The sequence below is a fragment of the Drosophila obscura genome, unplaced genomic scaffold (assembly GCF_018151105.1).
Source record: "Drosophila obscura isolate BZ-5 IFL unplaced genomic scaffold, ASM1815110v1 contig_95, whole genome shotgun sequence".
Lineage (NCBI taxonomy): Eukaryota > Metazoa > Arthropoda > Insecta > Diptera > Drosophilidae > Drosophila > Drosophila obscura.
In genome coordinates this window covers 328881-330749 of record NW_024542889.1, presented here as the reverse complement: position 1 = coordinate 330749, position 1869 = coordinate 328881, and the positions used below count along the sequence as shown (strand labels likewise).

The 1869-nt window shown below is 50.7% G+C and overlaps 1 protein-coding gene across 1 annotated transcript; it reads left to right on the top strand.

Annotated features, from left to right (window-relative positions):
• The first annotated feature begins 934 nt into the window (after window positions 1-934).
• On the top strand, window positions 935-1510 carry LOC121405385. The gene has a single exon (XM_041596062.1). The coding sequence runs from the start codon at window positions 935-937 to the stop codon at window positions 1508-1510; it is 576 nt and encodes a 191-aa protein (XP_041451996.1).
• The last annotated feature ends 359 nt before the right edge of the window (window positions 1511-1869 follow it).

Genomic DNA, 1869 nt, shown 5'->3' with positions numbered 1-1869 from the left:
AAACACTAACCATACCAAAGCTGGAGCTTTGTGGAGCGGAATTGCTAGCTAGGCTCATATCTGAGGTAGCAGGAATGAGTGTCTTCAAAGGAAGGTGCTACTGTTGGTGTGATTCGGCTGTTGCGCTCTCTTGGATTCGGGACGAGCCATCCCGATTCAATATATTTGTCGCAAACAGAGTGGCAACGATACAGGAACTGACTGAAAAAATGGAATGGCATCATGTTCCCCAGATTTGAACCCGGCCGACATTCTTTCACGAGGAGCTCTACCAATCGAGTTGAGTGAGTCACCCCCTTTGGGCTCATGGACCTCCCTTTCTTTGCGGCTCTTCAGATGACTGACCAGCTACGGTGTTGCCTGATAAGCCAACCCTGGAGCTGCGTCGTAAGGTTTTCTTAGCCAAATCACCCTACTTGGACATTGTAGCCAAATCCAAGTATGCGAACTCATTCGCTTCTTTGCAACGCGTTTTTGGCTACATTCACAAATTTTGCAACCGGATTCGGCGCCCTGGACTCACCGTCTCTGACATTGAACGTGGAACCCAGCTATTGGTGCGGCTGGTCCAGCGTACGCAGCTCTGGGAAGACATGAAGTCACTGCGCTCTAGGGGAGTGGTCGCCTCATCCAGCTCACTTTCATCATTGTGCCCTTTCATGGATAATTTTGGACTCCTCAGAGTTGATGGTCGGCTGAAGAATTCTTCGTTGGATTTTGATGGCCGTCATCCCATCATCTTGCCCAGCAGCCATCCGCTTACTCTCGCAATAATCTCTCACTTTCATGAGCGGAATCTACACGCCGGTCCTCGAGCTCTACTGGGATTAATTCGATCCCAATATTGGCCTATTGGGGGAGAAAGACAGTTAACAAGGCCGTAAACAAGTGCGTGAGATGTTTTCGAACGAAACCTAGAATATTGGAGCACATCATGGCGGATCTTCCAAAAGAGCGCCTAGACGGTTCTCACGCTTTTGAGATCACAGGCGTAGACTTTTGTGGCCCGTTTTTCTACAAGCCGGAGGCACGCAACAAGGCTCCAATCAAGTGCTACGTCTGCGTCCTCATTTGTTTCGCGACCAAGGCTGTTCATCTAGAGCTGATCAAGGATCTATCGACAGTCTCTTTTCTCCACGGCCTAAAGCGCTTTATATGCACCAAACGAAAGCCACGGCAAATTTGGTCAGACAACGCAACCAATTTTGTCGGTGCAAGGAACGAGCTCGTGGAGCTAAGACGCCTGTTTCTCAGCGACGATCATCAGAAGGCTGTTCTGGATTTCTGTTTGGTTGAGTCCATTGATTGGCACTTCATCCCGCCGCGCTCGCCTCACTTTGGTGGCCTATGGGAAGCCGCAGTGAAGACGGCCAAGTACCACTTCTATCGAGCAATAGCCAATTCGGTTCTTGGATTTGACGAGCTGCGGACGCTGTTATGCCACATCACGGCAGTCACCAAGCAATTCAAGACCTTTAGTTCCCATTTCAGAGAGTCCTGCCGATCTTGACGTCTTAACTCCAGCACATTTCTTGAATGGCGGCCCTCCTGCTTCATTCGCTGAGCCTGATGTCACGAAGCTAAACTTCGATCGCCTTGACGCCTGGCAGCGCGTTTCTTACCTTCAACAGCTCTTTTGGTCCCGGTGGAAGGAGGAGTACATCACGTCACTGCAGCAGCGCTCAAAGTGGCGAACTCAGAAGCCGAGTTTAGCAGTCAAAGACCTGGTCCTCGTCAAGGATGAAAATCTACCTCCCATGAAGTGGCCACTAGCGAGGGTGGTCGAACTACTACCTGGAAGAGATGGCGTCGCCCGAGTCGCTGTGCTGAGGACTGCAACTGGAATCACCAAGCGAGCCGTTAACAAGC

What these genes read in the sequence shown, in the direction of transcription:
- LOC121405385 (XM_041596062.1), top strand. Translation starts at nt 935, where the DNA reads ATGGCGGATCTTCCAAAAGAGCGCCTAGACGGTTCTCACGCTTTTGAG.